Below are 18,329 nucleotides of genomic sequence, written 5' to 3'. Positions count from 1 at the left end.
TGGGGAGACGAGGCCAAGTCTGTGGTATTAACCTTGACTTGTGAATTTAAGCTGAAAAAGACAAGAGAGGAATGCACACAGCCAGTGAGTTAGCAAACAACATGAAAGGCTGGTGTGTGTGTAAGTAATGATTGAAGTTGCAACAGTATATCTCACAATTGAAGGATACGCGCTTGCTGATGAGACGCGAAAGAAAGCTAACCAGAGATTAACTTTTAAGTGACTGATAACTGTGAAGACACTGATACAGAGCAACAGAGTAGTCCGGTGAAAGGAAGTAACCCAATCGAAAGTCTCAGCAAAATGTAAAATGTTTTGTTATAAAGTGGCAAAGTGAACAAACTCTGAACTGCGTAATGGTCAAGATTAATCCAGGCAAAAGGGGAAGTGAAAGGGTGAATGCTTGAAGAGAAAGATTTCTTTAAACTTTTGTGCTTATGGTGCTGAACAACTAAGACCAAGAGACACTGGGACAAATAGCATAAGAGTGTGAGCTAAAGAGAAAGTCAAAGTGGTCCTGTAGAGGTCTATAGTAAAAGCCTTGCACATTCAAAAGTCTTCGACATCAGTGAAAGGTCTGAGCCCGACTGAGAAAGACCGGAAGTGTGAGAAGTTAGGGGAAGGGAACCCCTAATGAATGTGAATTAAGCTTGAGGAAGGGAACCCCTGCAAGTGCTGTGATTGAGAGATCCAAGCCCTGCTGAGGGAGACCTATACGAACTGTTAAAGCTTTGAGAGGTCCGAGCCTGACGGAGGGAGACCTACGTGACCTTTTTGGTTGAACTGTGAAATAAAGTTTTGAACGCTGGAGTAAGTGACTTTAACGTGGAAGGCCCGGTGGGCCTCGATCCACGTTTTGAACTGCCTTTGTTTTGAGAACCTGAGCCGAGCCATAGTGTGTCATCCTGTCTGCGGGGGGCGCCTTTGTCTGCGCTGACCAACATGGGGAGGAGAGCTGACTCAGACACTTTGATCCTTAATGTTATAACACTGATTTTCCTTTGCATACATATTCCCCTTTACACACTTTTTGTATAAGATAAAGGGCAGGCATTAGGGTTTGTTAGTATAGGCCATTTTGATTTGACAAAGATTGACTAGGGCTGTGTTTTCTTTATTATTTGATGAAAGAGACTACTCACATCATAGCTACAGGGCAAAGTAGGAGTTTTTCCAAACCCTGAAAACTGAATAAAGGTTTTACAAATTGAACCGCCTGTGTCAGTGTCATACTTGCGATACCATGCCTCCCTAACAGTATCCATCTAAGGGCCCCTTTTAAGGCCCGATGCCTGTCCGGGCCTTTCTTCCACGACGGAATATCAGGAGTGATGAGCTCGCCCGCCCCTGCAGCTCTTCGTTCGATAGGAGGAGGCTTCTGAGGAAATGCTACCAAAATGCTTATTTAACACAGAAGCATGAGCTCCAATGCAAGATGGCCGCCTCCACGTGGCCTGCATCAACTTTCTCCATAGAGCCAGCAGATAGAAGCAGGCAGCGTCGCTCATCTATCTGGAAGGGGCCTGTGCTTGCGGAAAGGGAACCCTGAGAGGCCTACTTAAGAAATCGATAAAACTGACTTTGTGTTTGAAAGCTGGAAGGGGCATGAGCTTGGGGAAGGGCACCCTAAGAAGCCCGGCCAAGGTGGAGACTTGTTGGTTGGCTTTACAGTGTTGAAAGGATCCCAGAGAAGCTTAAAAATTGAACTGTGATACATTTCAGTCACTCAGTCAATATGTTTGTTCAGATCAATTCACCCATCAAACACATAAACACACAAGTACAATACATGTAAAAAATGGCCCTTACATCTCATTTATAAAAAATGGTGTTCTCACAGTTAAAAGCTCAAAACATAAAAAAACACAAATTACAGTGCACAGTACATATTTAATAAATTGTAACAATCAATTCAGTTCATTTGGGCCAATATCCCCTTTCTATGGTAAATATCTCTTTTCAAGAAGGGCAGTAGTGCCCAAGCCGTCAATAGAATCCGCAGCCAGAATAAAGAGCATTGCTGGCCTATGGGAGCGAATGTTATATCACCTGAGAACCAGCAATAAGGTGGACCGTCTAACGATGTTGTATGCTGGGAAAACAATAGGAGGTGCTTCAAGTCCTCTCTATCTACCCCGTACGCCGTATCAGGTCCCAGCGCCGTTCTCCTGCAGGAATAGCCCACCTAGTCCCTCAAACCAGTATATCCAACAATCTATAGAACAATTATTGAATTGACCAGAATGGGAGAAAGGGGGAATTGGAGAACAAAACAAACGGTCAGGAAACAGTGGAGTCCTCTACTGCTTGGAACTTTGGAACTCTGGTTACCTGCAAAATACAGTGATACATCAACAGTTAAATTTTAATAAAAACAACTCACTGCCAATTTACTATGTACCTTCCCAGAACCCTTTGTTACCTGACAGTCTCTGTACAGATACTTAGAGACTCTTGAAGAATCTTAACTTTTCTTTTATACTTGCTTAGCTCTGCTGAATTCTTATAACTACAAACTCCACAAACACTATCTGAATTTCCTCTGTGTTATTAAGAATCTTCAATTGTTCTGTTATTTTACTTTTACTTGTAAGAATGGAATGTCTTTGAATGCTTGCTGAACATAACAAAGTTCTTTCTGCTAAATTCTTAATTGTCTTTAAATTGATGAGGGTACTTGACTTGTATTTCTATTGATTGATATTATTTTCATCTGTAGAAATATTGTATCTTAGTTTTATACCATGCGCTGTTATTTTCGTCAAGCTGAAAAGATTTTAAACTGATGCAGCGCTCACGATACCTGATGTCTCTTTGCCGCCTCAGTATCACGTTAATCAGATAAACGCTGCCCTCTGTATTGAGACCGCTGCGCTCGATCACTGGATTGCGAAAGGGTAACAAAAAAAAGTTCGCTGACTTCAATCAATGCGCGCTTGCTTTAACTTGAAGCCACTCACAACCTCCGGAATGAAACCACGCAGAAAAGATTACTGCGGCTTCGCATATCTCCTCAACTACGATGCTACAAAAACAATAATGCTTATTGCGAGGAACTTCCCGGACACGCCGTTGCACGTAGTCGGGTCCTTTCCTCAAATAATGCCAAACCACGAAGCCTTACGAACGCCTCTGCTCACGCTGCTTGTTTTCTAACGACGCACGCGAGCTGATGGATTGATTTTTCAAATACTGTGCGCACATTTATGAAACGATCATTCATTTGAATATTGTAGTTAGTTTCTTATCCGAAATTATTTACATTTGTTGATCAACATGCTGTCTTTGACTTTCCATCAATTAATAACTTGAAATTATTGACTTTTCAAAAATATAACTGAACTTGAGTTAACTCAATAAAAATATAACTTTTCTCACAAATTGGTTAGCATTACAGAGTCACTTATCTGAATTGTCACTTCACAGGCTCTTTCTGAAGAATTCTATTCTGGTATTCTGGAGTTTTCTTTAGTTTCTCTCCTTGAAATTACTGGAGCTTAGATGCGCTGTGACCATCCATGAGCTGATCCTGAATGAAAGGCAGCGTAGAACCTTTCCTAAGGTTCCAAACTGCATCACAATGGCCAATGACCAATCACTGCTGGACAGGAAGTACTCCACCATCTTGAACTGGGACAATAGTGGCTGGCTGATATTATAGTTAAGTTAAGGAATGCTTTTTTTCTATGCAATTACCTTATCTTGCCACCACTATAGACACTAGTAATACCTAACCTAATGTCTTCTATAACCCAGGTATTTCAGGGTACCCAGACCCCTTTGCCATAGTTCCCCTCAGCTGTAAGCAATCAAATCTGGCATGCGTGATCAGCCAACGGTCTCCCCTTGTGGAGCTCCAAGGAGGTATCGCTCGATCTCATTCACACTGCTGATCACTGCGGGAGCTCTGTCCGAGTTTGTGACAAACTCCATAAGGTCCCTTTTCTCCTTCATTGCCCGGGTCAAAATGTGCTTATAAGAGCACATTTGCCCAGAGGTCAGCAGATTATCTGGTGGAGAAACTACGCAAATATTACATGGGGACAGGGCTTCATCAATGAATGCTACCCAAGGGATTTTTTGCCAATTCTCTCTTGCCATAATGGTCCTAATGATAAAATGACTTTGATTGGCGTAGTCGTTCACCCAGAGACAAAGCCAAAAAGTGATCAGTGCTAAGACCCGTTGTTCTTCCAGAAATCCATTACCAGTTCCCTATGAACGGAAATGCAAGGTGTGGATCCGGGAGTCCCAAAAGCCTTTTAAAAAACGTATTCTCCTTGACCTGAATCTCTGGTGTGTTTGAAAAACCCCATAGTGGTGCTCCATACAGTGTCACGACCTTTGTCTGCGCTGCATAGCCTTTTAAGGCTGCATCTAGGGTTTGGCCCTGACAGCGGGACAAGAGGCGGGAGATGCCACCTACATATTGGCTCATTTTCACTGATTGTTTGTTACATGAGCACTCCCCGTAACAGACTCCTCCAATCTTACTCCCAGGTAGTCAAATTCCTTAACTAGGAATATTAACCCCATTACGTAGCATTGAGCGCATCTCTGCCGACCTTTTCCTTCCCACACATCCCATTACCAATGATTTTGTGGAATTTATTTTTAACCCTAGGCTATTCATAAAGGCAGCATAAGCGGTGATCAGAATCTGGAGGGCCCTGGGGGTCCTGGCTATTAACACTGTATCATCTGCCTAAGCCAGGACCGGAAAGGCCCTGCCCCCCAGATTCGGATAGTCCGCTCCAGTATCCAGCAAGGCATTTAATAGCCCATTGATGTAAAGGATTAACAGGATTGGGGCTAGAACACAGCCCTGACAAACCCCACATCCCACCTCAAAGCACATGGTGCATTGTCCCCCTGTTCCGCTGCACACACAAGCCTGGTTCTCCCTGTGAAGTTCTTGTAGCACAGTTAAAATTTCCTCCGGGCATCCCAAGGACCCGAGCACGGCAAACATCTTCGATCTATCCACTTTGTTAAAGGCCGTGCTCAGGTTCATTAATACGGGATACAGCCCCTCTCCCTTACAAAAGACGGAATTTAAAACCAATAAATACAGGTTTAAACTCTGCTCCATGGTTCCCACCCGGGGCAGAAACCAAACTGTATTTCAAATGGATTGTGTTCTCCCACGTATTCCTCATCTTATGATAAACGTATCTCGCCAGCTTCGCTGCTTCAGAAAATAAATTCTCAGCAGAGAGCGATGTGCACAAGGTCATGGCGACGATGTCCCTCAATGAGCTCCGTGCCATGTTGACGTCACCATCAGTATAAGTAGCTCGTGCAGCGCCCGTTGGCTTCAGTTCCGTTTTTCCGATTGCTTCGCTCTCTAGTTAACGGCGCGCTTCAAATTTTCTTCCAGAAAATGTTGTCTTCTTCTACCCCTTCTACTCCAAAGACGAGGTAAAAATGTTTTATCGATTACTGACCCTCACCGCGTTTGTCTTTGGTGCCTGGGTTCGGACCTTCGAACTGGCGACTGTGGCTCCTGTCAGTCGATGACAGAGAAAGCTATTCGTAAGAGAAAAGGTAAACTGGCAGTGGGGCGGGAAGCTTCCAAGGCCTCTTCGAAGGCTTTGTCAAAAAAACATAGAAAGTCGGGCAAATCGAAGGATTCGGATCGGCGTAAACATCCGAAGAGGTCTCGATCACGTAATAGATCGAAACATTCTCGATCTTCTTCTTCAAAGATGATGAAGAGGAGACACAGATCTCCCTCCCCTTCCTGTGACACGTCTACCGAATTGGTAAGATGTCCAACTAAGTCGGATTCCCCAAGGAAATGGGATGAATTTAGAAAGCAGATGATGAAGGTCATTGAGAATGCAGCCTCAACCCCCTCAAATAAACATTGAAAGAGCCAGACCCTGGTTGCTCCGTTGGACGACACAGGAGAGTTAAAAACTACTGTGGGTAAAACCGTAGTATGGGTGAAGCTCGAAAATCTCAACCCGACGTCAAATCGTCGAAGGTACCTCGAGAATCAAGTGATTCCCCGACACCGATGAAGAAACGTAAGTTGTTGAAGCCCTCGAGCACTTCGTCGACGCCATCAGAGTTTTTGGCACCTTTTTCGAAGACGTCATCGATGCCTTCGAAGACTCTTTCGATCCCTTTGAGGCAAACTCAGACACAGGAAAGAAGATTTACTCCCTTACCTAAATCAGACTTTTTGAAGTGTATGTCCTCTATCTTTGAAGAGGAGAGTGCCTCAGAAGAAGAAGTTTCTCCTTTTGGGGTACAGTTTGGTACCAGAGGAGTGCCAGAGGAGTTAATCGATCCAGAATCGAAAATGAGAGACCCTTGTGACACCCTTCACTCTGCTAGTGGCATTGATATGTCACCAGAGCTAGAATTTACAAAACCTGACCCTGCAGAAGATGCAGATTCAGGGCACAGGAGTTTGATGAACAGGGTTGTGGAATACATGGGCTGGGGTAGATCCTCACCCACATTTGATCAGAATGATAGGACTGATATCCTGGACCAGGGCCCCCAGAAGGACCCAGTTCTCCCCTTCCATAGGGCACTTCAGAGGACAGTGGAAAAAAACTGGGAGGCTCCTGAGACTGCTTCTGCAGTTAACTGTAATTTTCCAAAGAAATACAGAGCTTCTAGTTGTGACCCTGATTACTTAAAGAGGCATCCCACGCCTGAGAGTCTGGAGGTTCAGGCAGAAACTTCGTCAAGACAAACAGCCTATCCACCTATCCCCCCGGATAGAGAGGATAACAAGGTGGATGCTTGGGCCTGTAAGGTCTTTACCTCGGGTAGCCTGGCTCTCAAGTCAGCAAATGTCACCTGTACCCTGGCCAGGTTCACCCATACCCTGTGGGACTGATCATATTCCGGAAGGCGAGGAAAGGGAAGGCTTCCTGAATATTATAAAAGATGGCAAGGAGGCAATGGCGGAATGTCTCCAGTCTGGACTGGATACTGCTGATAGTATCAGCAGATCCATGGCTGCAAGCACAGTGCTACGCAGATTTGCATGGTTGAGGAAGTCAGGGTTTGCACCTGATGTGCAGGCCAGGATACTCAACATGCCTTTTGATGACTTTAGGCTGTTTGGCAGTAAAGCTGATGAAAGCTTAGAAATACTGCAGACCTCTATAGCGGCGGCTAAATTTCTCAGCGCCTCTATGCAACAGCCTCAGAAACCTTATTCGGGCTCATCTTCCTGGACAGGTCGTTCTTTTCGGTACTGCTCCTCTTTTGGTAGAGGAAGAGGACAGGCCATACAAAGAGGTAAAAGGAATGTCCCTCGTGGTGGACGAGGAAAAGGTGCGAAACCAGCCTCAGGAATGGCATCTTTGCCCTCAGCTGCTCCTCCAGACGCCTCCAAGTCACTCTGAGGCCTTATCACACAAGACCCCGGTGGGAGGCAGAATCTCACAGCATCTGAAAGAATGGCGGGGCATTACTTCAGATGCTTGGGCACTGGATACAGTAGTTCAAGGTTACTGCCTTCCCTTCCTAAAAAGACCTCAGGACCATCCACTGGGAGCCAATTCTACCAAGATCCCAGATCCGCTCCTTTTGCAGGAAATAATAACCCTGCTAGAGAAAGGTGCAATAGAACATGTACCTGTAGCGGAGAGGAACAAGGGTTGCTACTCCCCTTACTTTCTCATTCCAAAGAAGGACGGAGGTTTGAGACCCATCTTGGACTTAAGAAATTTGAACAAGTTCCTCAGGAAGGACAAGTTCGAGATGGTCACCCTTTCTCAGATCCTTCAGGCCCTCCAGCTTCAGGACTGGTTGGTATCTCTAGACCTCCAGGATGCTTACTTTCATGTGCCGATCCATCTCAAGCACAGAAAGTACCTGAGGTTCACGGTTGGTGGTTCTCACTATCCGTTTCGAGTTCTGCCATTCGGGCTGACCTCTGCTCGAGGGTTTTCACCAAACTGATGGTGGTTGTGGCAGCTAGTCCCAGGAGAGGGGGGATTCACGTCTACCTCTACCTGGACAATTGGTTGATCATAGCGCGTTCTCCCGAACAAGCTCAAGATCATCTGCCAATCACCTGTCACTCCCTTCACAGACTGGGCTTCTCCCTCAATTACAAGAAGTCCCACATGATACCATCCCAAAAGCTCCAGTTTATCAGAGCAGTCCTGGATACTTCCTCTGGCAAAGCCTCGCCTCCTGAGGTGAGAGCTCTCCACATTCTGCAGATGGTAACAAGGTTCCAAAATGCCCAACATCTGCCATCCTTCGATTTTCTGAGGTTGCTCGGTCTCATGGCATCCTGCATCTTTCTTGTGCCTGAGGCCCGATTGAGGATGAGATCTCTTCAATGGGCTCTCAGGACTCAGTGGACCCAATTCTCTGGGAATATGTCAGATCCTCTGCAAGTTCCAAGCACAGTTGCTCAAGACCTTCTTTGGTGGGCTTGCAACAACAACATTCTCAAGGGAGAATCTTTTTTGGCATTCTGGGCCGGAGATAACTGTAGTGACGGACGCCTCACTCACGGGGTGGGGAGCCCACACCAACGATCTGACAATAAGCGGTCGTTGGTCTCCATCGAAGTCCAAACTGCACATCAACCTGTTGGAGCTGAGGGCAATCAGACTAGCGCTGAAGGCCTTCCTGCCCTCTGTACAGGGAAAGAATGTCTTGATAATGACGGACAACACAGTGGCCATGTACTACCTCAACAAGCGAGGAGGAGTAGGGTCACTACCACTGTGCAGAGAGGCAATGCAGCTCTGGTTCTGGGCAATACGAAAAGGAATCTCTCTCTATCGGCAGTTCACCTAGCTGGAGAGCAGAACACAGCGGCAGACGCTCTGAGCAGGCAAAACACAGTGTCCCACGAGTGGGAACTAGCTCAGGACGTCCTTCAAGAGATCTTCACCCTTTTGGGACTCCCTCAAGTGGATCTGTTCGCGACCAGGGTCAACCGGAAGTGCGAAAAGTACTGCTCAAGGGAATTTCCTCCGAGAGGAGCTCTGGGAGACGCGTTCGTGGTGGACTGGGAGTTTCCACTTCTGTATGCGTTTTCCCCAGTCCCCGTGATTCCTCATGTAATCAAGAGTTAGAAAAAGTTCAGGAGAACCTTGATCCTAATTGCCCCGGATTGGGCCAGGAGGACATGGTACCCAGACCTTCTGGCCATGTCCATCTGCCCTCCAATACATCTCTCAAAAAGAGAGGATCTTCTCTCGGAAGAGGAAGGTCGGGTTCTCCATCCCGAGGTCAAGACACTCAACCTTCACGCATGGTTTCTGAGAGGTTGAGATACAAGGATTGGGATCTCCCGGATGACATAATGGAAATGTTGCTTTCGGCCAGAAGGCCAGCAACTAAATCCCTGTACCGGTGTTGTTGGAATAAATTCATTGTCTGGTGCAGGGATAAGGATGTGGACCCTTTTCAATGTGGCACTCCAATGGTGCTTTCTTTCCTATTGCATCTAGCAAATCTGGGGCTCAAGATCAGAACAATTAAAGGATATCTGGCTGCGCTGTCCATTTTCAAGCGCTCCTCTGAAGAGGTTTCTTACTTCAAAATTCCATTAATCATTCAATTCCTGAAAGGGCTTACGAATGTATACCCTCTAGCCCCTTTTCATGTCCCAACTTGAGATTTAAATCTTGTACTTGAGTTTCTAACTTGTATACCTTTTGAGCCTCTGCACTCCTGTCCCTTGAGGCTTCTAAGATTAAAAACAGTCCTTCTTGTGGTCTTAACATGAGCCCGCAGGGTTAGTGAGTTGCAGGCTCTCTCATGCAAACCTCCGTACACCACTTTTCACAAGGGCAAGGTGGTACTTAAGGTTAAACCTTCTTTCTTCCCAAAAGTAGTTTCTGACTTTCACTTGTCACAAAAAATCATACTACCAACGTTCTACCCTCCTCCTCATTTGGGCAAAGAAGAGGAGAGACTGCATAAGCTGGACCCAAAAAGGGCTCTCAGTTTTTATATATCAAGAATGTCAAAACTGCGTCAGGATGACCAACTTTTTGTGGGTTATACTGGCCATAAATTGGGATTAGCGTTGACAAAACAGACTATATCCCGCTGGATCATTTTGGCTATAATTGAATGCTACAGACTGGCAGGAAAGGACCCACCGGATGGGCTTCGAGCCCATTCCACTAGGGGGTGGCTACTTCTGCAGCTCTGAAGAGGGGAGTCCCTGTAGCGGGTATTTGTTCAGTCGCAACATGGGCATCAATGCATACCTTCATCAAGCATTATTTCTTAGATGCTTCTTCTTCCAATGAAGGATTATTTGCTATGGCGGTACTTCATTCCGTCCATGAGAACAATTATTAGTACTCCCACCTCCAAAATGTCCACTGCTATGGGAGTCTATCATAAGATGAGGAATACGTGGGAGGACGCAATCCATTCAAAGAACAAGTTACTTACCAACTGTAACATTCTTTCGACTGGATGTTCCTCCCACGTATTCCTCATCGCCCCTCTAATCCTACCCCGCAGTCCAGTTTGTGTTATTTATACTTCTCTCTCCCGAAAGAGGTTTTCAGTCATGAGGCACGCCTGGGCGTTCCTCGAATATTTCCTTGACAAAACAGAACAGAAGCCAACGGGCGCGGCACGAGCTACTTATACTGATGGTGACGTTGGTACGGGGACCGTCAAGGGACATCGACACCACGACCTCGTGCACAGAGCCCTCTGCCGAGAATTTATTTTCCGAAGCAGCGAAGCTGGCGAGATACGTTCATCATAAGATGAGGAATCCATGGGAGGAACATCCAGTCGAAAGAATGTTACAGTTGGTAAGTAACTTGTTCATCTGAGAGGACTGCATTCTCTGTGAGCCAGGACTCTATGTAACCCAGCAGTATCCTCCCAAAAATGTTTAAAGAGCTATGCAACAAGGCTATGGGTCTGTAAGACGTCGGACTCGCAGGGTCCCCTTTTTTAAAGATGGGAAAGATGATGGCTGATTTCCACAAGGTAGCCAGTGTCAAGGCAGGCGTTGAACACTATGGTCACTACTACAATAGTCATTAAACCATCCCCTCTTACAAGGGCTAGCCTTTCCCTTGCACTTTGCCGTGAAGCCCTTGATAAGGGCCCCCACCACCTGCGCTGGATCCACGACACTATCTAGAATTCCATAAATAGCGGATATGTTCGCTGCCAGAATATCTAGGTGCAGATCTGTGTCCCGGATTCTTTCCCATGTACTTCTCCTATTGGACACATCATTCCATGTTATCATGCAAGGAAATCTATCTGGCAGGCCTACCCCACCCATAAGACCACTTTGTTTCAAGCTGATTGGGTTGCGATCACTACTATTATCACTTCGAAGGCCACTATCCTATCCGAGATGAGGAATACATGGTAGGAACATCCAGTCGAAAGAACGTTACAGTTGGTAAGTAACTTGTTCTTCTGAGTCTGTGTCTCTCTTGTCACCATGCCTGTCTCACAAGGGGCAACGGCCACCGTCTGGTATGTTTGCAGCAGTTTGTTCATGTGGCGGATGTGGGGCTTGTGTGTTGTAAGGCTAGCCCATATGGGTGTATGTGGCATGTGGGAGGTGAGCAGCAGAGGAGCGAGGAGCAGGGGTGGTGAGTAGAGTAAAGGCAATGACAAAGTTCGTAAGGCAGCAGGATTCAACACAATGGCAAGTTTCAGAACACATCAAGATTTAAAGCCATGGCAAACTTCAGAGCGCAGCAAGACTTAAGGCAGTGGCAAAACTTCACAGGGCAGCTAGATTCAACACAATGGGAAACTTCAGGTGGTAGTAATGAAGTAGTGGCAAGATTTCAGAAGCATAGCACTGGCTGTGCTCCCCCTTCTTGCCACTGTGCTTGATTGTAGTTGTAAACGGTATGCAGGGCGGGCAGGCAAACAGGCAGTGGAGGTACCCTAGGGAGGTGCCCTTTGCCTATGGTCCTTCGCCAGCTGAGATCGAAAAGAGGTGGGGGAAGAAGAGGAGTGACATGGATGTTGAACAGAAGAGCAACAGAGAGGTATGTAAGGAGTGAGATGTGACAGAGGTTAGAAGTAGAAATGTAAGAGTTTGTAACCAAGTGAATAAATGTCAAAAGGGCGTACAGGATGAGCTTGAATGGAGACATGATACTGCTGATCTGGATTGGACACTGGATTCTCTTTCTTTTCTAGACATGCTGGCTCTGATTTCCCTCCGGAAGCGGGCCCAGGGAGAGAAACCTCTGGCTGGGGCTAAAATCGTCGGCTGCACTCATATAACAGCCCAGACAGCGGTGAGTACTTTGAGCACAGGTAAGGTAAGGAAGAGCCTCTTGAGGAGTTCATGGAGTCTCTGGGAGAGTGCATCTCCTAGTTGGGGGAGGTGGGCAACACATTCTAGTTCTCTGCTAGCAACTGTTGAGTCTTCTGTCAGTCTTACTGTGTGGAGAGATGGGGTTGCTGAACTACCCTTTGTGACTTGGGGAGTGTCTATGCCTCTGCATGCCATAGTGGGGCTGGGTGGGGGGGGGGGGCTTGTCCTCTGCTGGCTCACTGTGCAAGGCAATCTGTTAATCTGCTGGCTGATGGGTGTGGGTCTGTGATCTGTGGGTGGGTAGTGGTGGGGGTTTGGTTGCACCTTGTTGTGCAAGGCAAGGGTTTAGACCAGTGCTAGCAGGGCATAGTTGTTCTGATTATCTGCTGGCTCAGGGTAGAACGTTGCATATTCAGTACTGGATATCAAGGCTGGGATTAGTACGTGGTCTGGTCCTTTCCTGACTGTGGTGGGAGGGTTCCTCTGGAGATTCAGTGTGAGGAAGTGCTCTGGTTCTCCACTGATTTCATGGCGGTAGTTTGTACTTCCGCCTTGGGAGTGGTCTGGTCCCCTGCTGGTTTTGGGGATGTACATGGATTCTGATCTTCTACTGGCTGTGAGGGAGTGCTCTCCTCCTTTGTTGATTTAGTGTGGAGGAGTGCCCCACTAAGATTGGAAAGCGGACGAGAGACTGTTAAGACTACTTTCACCAAGTCTTGACTCCAAAACCTGGTTTAGATTGTCTTCAACTCAATACCCCATGCGTCTTAACCACCAAGCTGCTCACTTTCTGGTATCAAAGCTCAGTCAAGTCTTCTCAGAATAACTGTTGTGAACTAGATGAAAAGAACAATTCAATGCCATTAAAAATGAAATCATGGAAAGCCAGGCATTGTCTAAGTTCAACCAGAATTTGGATGTAATCAGGTTCTTCCGAGCCGCTCCAACCAGAGCAGGACTCCTTTAAAGGTCCCAAGCTAGAGAGTCTTTGTTGCAGGAAAGTAGTGTGAACCGCTATCACCCAGATCTAGCCAGGGCACTGCTTGCGACTGTCTGAAGTTCTCTTCCTCTATTGCTAGGTCTTGATCGAGACGCTGTGTGCCCTGGGAGCTCAGTGCCGCTGGTCGGCATGCAATATCTATTCCACACAGAACGAGGTTGCGGCTGCTCTGGCAGAGTCTGGTATGTACAGCATGGTTTCCAGTGACTCTCTTATCAGAGAACTATGTCCTCGCTTCTTCACTGTGCATGCGGCTCGCTGTTGTGGAGCATTCAGCATCCCCTGCCTCAGGCACATCTGCCTCTCCAACTTCTTACTTGCTCAGTGGAAAACTTTTATGTATTGCCTGATTTTAGGGCCACTGAACTAATCCTAACATGCTCTGGACCTTCTTTCATCCTTTCCACCCTTTTATTCACTCCGCTCCATTGCTCTCTTTTCTCTTATTCACCATGCTCACTCTTCCCCACATCATCCTCATGCACCCTCTCTTCCTGTCTCCCTGTCCTTTCCTCTGTCCTCACTTTGATTCTCTTTGACCACTATTCTTTATTGTACCGTTCTTTGCACCCTTTCTTCTCCTCCGACCCAGCGCTAGACCCACTAGTCCACTCCTACTGTTCTGCTGGTTCTCTCGATATACTGTTCACTTTGGTCTGCATGGTCTAGGACAGAGTCTTGCTTGTGAGGCCAAGAAGTGGGGTGTCAGGGACACTGATGGCCAGGGGGTGGGGGTGTCACCCCTGGCTAGGGATACCACCCCTGTAGGAGTTATACAGGCTATCACCAGGGCCTCTCCCCAGTTCCCACCCTCATTATTATAACCAACAAGCATAGACCCCTAAATCCTTGGAGAAGGATAAGCGTACGACAGGGAGACTGCAGGTTTAAATCTCGCTACCCATACCTAAGCAGAGAGAGAACTAGCTGTGAGCGTGGATTGTGAATCACATCAGAACCACACCCTCACCTGTTCTTCATGGCCAATGTAGAACCAGCTGAAACCATGAACAAACACTGGCAGTTGTCTGGGGAGATGAGTAGCAGAAACAGAAGCCCAGGAGAGTAAGGACGGCAAAATCGGGTGGTAGCTATGGCAAGGCCACCCGATTCCAAGATTAAGGACCTATCTTTACAATCATTGGCCCTCACAGCTGTGGACTGGCAATCAGTAATGCAAAAACAAGGCCATCCCTAGTGGCTACAGATGGCGGAAAGTTGGGGAGGTGGACTGTGAAGCCCAGTGGTATTTACCACCATTGGGCAAGCAAAGAGAGCCAACGATTGATAAGGTTTCCCAGAGCCATAAGGCTACCCCACTGGGACCAGAGCTGGATAGCAGCGAGTGTATCTGTGTTGAGAGAGTTGAGAGCCTAGTGAATCTTGGCCCGAAGACCTGTTGGGGCAAAGCCTGAAGACCCAAGCACAGCCCTACGCCGGATACTGGCGAGACCAGCAAACGCACTAGGGGGAAGTAAAGAAAACATGTTTAACAAAACGAGTCAGCGAAGACGAGCAGAAACAGGCTGTCCAGGAACCCTAATCCAAATACTGGCAGTGTGAGGGAGCTTTAATCCACTTGAGAACCCAAATGGAGATTACATCGCCAGAGAGAAAGAGAGAGAGAAGGAAAAGCCGACATATGAATGATTCTCTTTTATTCTGTTAATAATGTGGGCTATTTCTAAGCCACCCAGCTGACCTGACTTGAATCTGTGGCCTTCTGGAATCCTAAAGGTTTTCAAATCCAACCTGGAGGGAGCTGAACCAACAATTCAAAAGAATGATCCAAGCAACTAATACTTGAGCACTAAATAGGAATCGGAGATAGATATGTTCACAAACCTTGATAATTATCTGTGCCCTCAATCAAGAAACAAGACGCATGAGAATTCTCCCAGTAACTGGGATTCAGCGATGCCTCAGTAATTCCTCCGGAGGTGTAAGGACAGTAAGGTGTCAATTCAAAAGACCTGTCGTAGACTAGAGGACTCCCGACACTACTGTTAGGGTTCTAGACATGCAACTAGCGCAACCAATGCGGCCTGCATGAGAGAAATGGAGCAAACACGCGGGGGTGCGGAGTGAAATAGGCAGAGAATGCGAGGAATAGCAACCACTATGAGTCCCAGCACGACACACAGTGAACCACCAACACACCCTAACTAAGAATCCTCCACAGTATGCTAAAGTGCAGAGAAATCGTGAGGATAGAATATCACATATTCACAACCAAGGAGAGAGCGTCTGTGTGTGTTTGTGTGCATGAGATGTATAAAGCCCCAACCTAGATGGAAAGCAACAGAGCACTGCACAAAGGGGACACATCCAGGAGGTTGCAATTAGGGTGCTGAGGAGCTGCATGGGTAGGGGGGAACTCTAGTGGGGCAGAATAGGGTTGGGGTAGTTGGCAAGATGTTCTTTGAATACAAGTGTCTTTAGGTCCTTCCTAAAGTTTAGTATGAAGGGAACAGTCTTATCTGCATTGGCAACTTATTCCAGAGGCAAGATGCATAGCAGGAAAAGGACTGTTCACTGACATTTTCCATATTGCCCTTTTCTTTCCAGCCTGGTGAAATTATTATTATTATTATTATAAGGGCATTTATTGAACGCAGACCTCGCTTTGGGAAGCAACAGAGCACTTTACACTCATGCGGTGAAGAACAACGTTAGGGAGCAGAGAAACAAGGGAGTGGGGATCTAACAGCAGGGCAGAGCGGGCAATTGTCAGCAATGGGTCTACAAGTAGCAATGGGAGTGGATGGTGGATGGACCTAGGTGTTAGGGAGGAGCCATTCCTTGAAGAAAAGGGTCTTGAGCTCCGTTCTGAACTCTAGAAGAGAGGGGGCGAGTCAGATGTTGAGGGAGAGGAGGTGCCAGAGTCTTGGGGCATAGTCAGAGAAGGCCTGCCTTCTAGACCTTTCTTTCCTGCAGCGTCAGAGTTCTAGTCTGCACATTTCCTTACTTCTGGTGGATCACAGGCCTCTGGGGATGCTGAGTTTCTCAGTGAAGGAGCTTGGAGACTTCAGGGGGACAGCCTTGCAGATGAGGCCGCAGGATTATAAGATGGTACGGGCTTGCACAGGGGCAAGTGCCGTTTGATGAGGGTTGTGGTGATGTGGTTGAGTCCTTTGATGAGTCATGCTGCAGCATGCAGGACACATCTTAAGGGAGCCAGATATTCACCGGAAGGACTTCCAAAAGGGCATTGCCACCATCCAGGTGGGAAAGGACCAAGGCTTGCACAGCAGATCTGAAGTTGTTTTCTAGGATGAAGGGCTTCATTTTCCACAGGAGAGAAAGTTGGTACCAGGCCGTTTGCGTGTTCCTTGCTACGCGCTGTTTGAAGGTGAGGTGTCTGTCAATGTCAAACCCAAGGGACTTGGTGCAGATGGCCAAATGGGGTGTGAAGCCCTTGAAGTGCATATCAGAGAGCCAGGCCTGGATGTCTGGGTGTTCAGTGATGTTGGTCAATGGTAGGGATTCAGTCTTGGAGGGGTTGAGCTTAGGTAAGCACTGGACATCCATGATATTGTGGCGTCTGGTAGTTTGCTGCCTCCGGTGATAGTGAGTGTCTCATCCAAGTACCTTTGGTTGTGACTGATTTGTAGCTGATGCGGGCAGTCCTAAGCCTGGTGCATGCTGGAAGCGGTAGCCATTGTAACTCAGTGAGGATGGGGAGATGTGGTTGAATTTCATTAGTTCTCTGATTAAGTGTGCTGGGCGGCTGTCAGAGAGGGTTCTGCGAATGGGACATTGTCAATGTACAGGTAGGAGATTACAAGGGCTAGGTGTTACTCACCGGACGGGAAGTAAACCAAACCGGTGGCCGGAAGACACAGGACTGAACTATTGATTGAAGAGCTAGGTCGGGGCCTCCAACCTAGCCTCCTCTCTGTGAGGGCACAAGACCTTTTTAACGATATGACCCTCTGCTGGGTAGGACCAGGCAGATGGACTGATCGCTCAAAAGGGCGGGGAGGACACGCCGCCAAGAACCCAGCTGTAAAGGAAAAACAAGAGGTGAGCAATTGGAACTTTAAGAGAATCCCTTTTCCTTGATACTTCTTTCTAGTAGTACCTGAGCTATGCCCTCCCCTTGTTTTAAGGCAACCGGAACCACCTATAAGTAAGAAAGGAGAATGTAACCTATACTAACTATATTGGTCGATTAGATACGAGGTACGGAATCATAAGAATAGAAAACCCTTACCACTGCTGTGCTGTTGAGTCTGTTTTGTCCCAAAGAGTTCATAAAACGGAAGTGCAAAATAACAAATGGGTAGGTTAGTTAGGGAACTGAACCCGGGCGGAACGAGGGCCACACTAGAGTCGGGTAGGTGCACTATCTGCAAGGCGTCCCTGTGCACTACTGAAGAATGTCCAATGGAAGTCTGATTGTGGGGATGATGGTAACAGCAAAAATAAGAGGCACAATTGGGTTGGAGTATTGCAGGTGATGGAGTTCAGCGGCAAGGTACAATGAGTACAAGAAATGCTTGTTTAGCAAGCAGTGAAAAAGAAGTGTCTTACCGATGCCGTGATCCCAGGTTTCCAAAGGGCGGCAGGTACAGGCAGTCCGTGAAGGAGGAAACAGGTCTGGTACACGGGTAAGTAGTTTTCCAAAAGCGGCAGGCAAAAGCAGTCTGTGAAGGAGGAAACAGGTCTGGTACACGGGTAAGTAGTTTTCCAAAAGCGGCAGGCAAAAGCAGTCCGTGAAGGAGGAAACAGGTCTGGTACACAGGTAAGTAAAGTAGGATCGAAGACGGAACTTCTAAACACCGGGATGCAACTTTAATCAGAAGCAGCGTCTTGCCCGGTTCTGAGGTTTAAATCGGGAAGGAGAAAGGCGGAACCGGACGAAACCGAGGTTCACGCATCATCGCCTCTCTGCTGACAGCGGGAGGCGGAAGGCTGGGAATCGTAGTCCAACTTGCCGCAGAGCGCTGCGGAGTGGGCCGAAGCCACTATTTTCCAGGGCAGTTGCCAGTGGGCGTAGAATGGATGTGCAATGTGACGCATGCCCTTACGAAGGGCAATAATCCTCCTCCGGGCCTGCCG

At 47.3% G+C, this 18,329-nt stretch overlaps 1 protein-coding gene across 1 annotated transcript in view; it reads left to right on the top strand.

The window, feature by feature from the left end:
- AHCYL1 (adenosylhomocysteinase like 1) overlaps positions 1-18,329 on the top strand; it is a 444,591-nt gene that overhangs the window by 254,206 nt on the left and 172,056 nt on the right. Inside the window, exons 4-5 of the mRNA XM_069632975.1 lie at positions 12,145-12,245; positions 13,345-13,447. Coding sequence (XP_069489076.1) covers positions 12,145-12,245; positions 13,345-13,447 — 204 coding nt within the window. The remainder of the gene's footprint in view (positions 1-12,144; positions 12,246-13,344; positions 13,448-18,329) is intronic.

Source organism: Ambystoma mexicanum, chromosome 13, assembly GCF_040938575.1.
Source record: "Ambystoma mexicanum isolate Mex_15411 chromosome 13, UKY_AmexF1_1, whole genome shotgun sequence".
In the NCBI taxonomy this organism is placed as follows: Eukaryota; Metazoa; Chordata; class Amphibia; order Caudata; family Ambystomatidae; genus Ambystoma; species Ambystoma mexicanum.
This window is presented reverse-complemented; position numbering and strand designations above follow the sequence as displayed.